Source organism: Bidens hawaiensis, unplaced genomic scaffold (assembly GCF_021521415.1).
Source record: "Bidens hawaiensis isolate Kalapana, Puna unplaced genomic scaffold, B.hawaiensis_p1.1 tig00003430_1, whole genome shotgun sequence".
NCBI lineage: Eukaryota > Viridiplantae > Streptophyta > Magnoliopsida > Asterales > Asteraceae > Bidens > Bidens hawaiensis.
Genome location: NW_027491191.1, coordinates 958,626 through 959,951, shown reverse-complemented (window position 1 = coordinate 959,951; position 1,326 = coordinate 958,626). Strand labels below are relative to the sequence as shown.

Genomic DNA, 1,326 nt, shown 5'->3' with positions numbered 1-1,326 from the left:
AGTTTCTTTCCAAACCGACCAAACCATATTCTTATGTGCTGATCTATGCTTTATCCAACCAAAGAGATTTATCATAATCTCATCCACTATGAACTGAGTAGAAAGAATCCCGTTTAAGAAGATCCTAGCATTTTGACGTTTCCAAATGAACCAAATAGTTGAGAAAATAATGGAATGCAAAATTCGGTTGCCTTCTTTGTCTCTGGGTTCCTTAGCAACCTGTGAAGTTGCTCGAAAGTGTTTAAACCCGTTAAATCCTATCGACACCCAAGATAGATCGCCTTCCACACCTCTTTTGATCTTGGTCACTCAAGAAAAACATGTACAGTGGACTCCGCTGTTAAATTGCACATTGAGCAAACAGAAGGTATCGAGTTCAACCCTCTAGCGATTAAATTTACCGCAACCGGGATCCACTTTTGCAAAAGTCTCCAAATAAAGCAATTAATCTTTATAGGTATCCAAGACTCCCATGTACCAATAGGAGAACCGTCCCCATACAAATGATCAGCCATGCATCTTCTCAGACTTTGCACCGAGAAGATGCCCGATGAATTCTTTAACCATTTCCATCTGTCATCCTTGCCATGGTGAAAGGAAAAGCAAACAACCATCTCTTTTAAATCCTCAATATCAATCAAATTTTCCTGTGACAGATTCAATTTAGACCAAGCCCAAACTAAATTGACCACCCCCTGACCATTCACACACACTCTATCATGAACAAGACATCCTTTAATAGCCTCCAACTTATAGAGATCAGGAAAAACTTCTTTTAAGGAGAACCTGCATAACCATGCGTCCATCCAGAATCTAGTATGGTTACCCTTTCCCACTTCCTTAACAAAGAAAGATTTTAGATTTAGACCCATGGCAGAAAAGTTTTTATCAATTTTAGATATTTTTTTGCCAAGGCCCACAAATTGACATTTTTGCCATCTTATCGTCCGGTTGCAAACAGGTCGAATGGATAGCCTTTAAACTCTTAACCCATAAAGATTCCGTTTCCATTTTCCATATCCACCACCATTTGGCTATTAAAGCCAAGTTCATTAATCCGAGCCCACCTACACCTAACCCACCATACATCTTTGGTTTAACCACCGAGTCCCAAGCCACCCAATTAATTTTTTTTCTAGCACCCGAACTGCCCCATTAAAAGTTTCTATGAATTTTTTCCAGAGCCTCCACGAATTTCAATGGAGAAATAAACATAGAAAAAAAAGTACAATGGTAAACTCCCTAAAACCGCTTTCAATAAACATAGAAAAAAAGTTAATTGTTTGATCTGGTCGTTGTGAATAACTAAAGGGAAAGGATCAGAGG

General features: G+C 38.8%; 1 protein-coding gene across 1 annotated transcript; it reads right to left on the bottom strand.

Annotated features, from left to right (window-relative positions):
* Nucleotides 1–305: 305 nt before the first annotated feature.
* LOC143623397 (uncharacterized) lies at nucleotides 306–872 on the bottom strand. Its single transcript, XM_077094320.1, has one exon. The coding sequence runs from the start codon at nucleotides 870–872 to the stop codon at nucleotides 306–308; it is 567 nt and encodes a 188-aa protein (XP_076950435.1).
* Nucleotides 873–1,326: the final 454 nt, after the last annotated feature.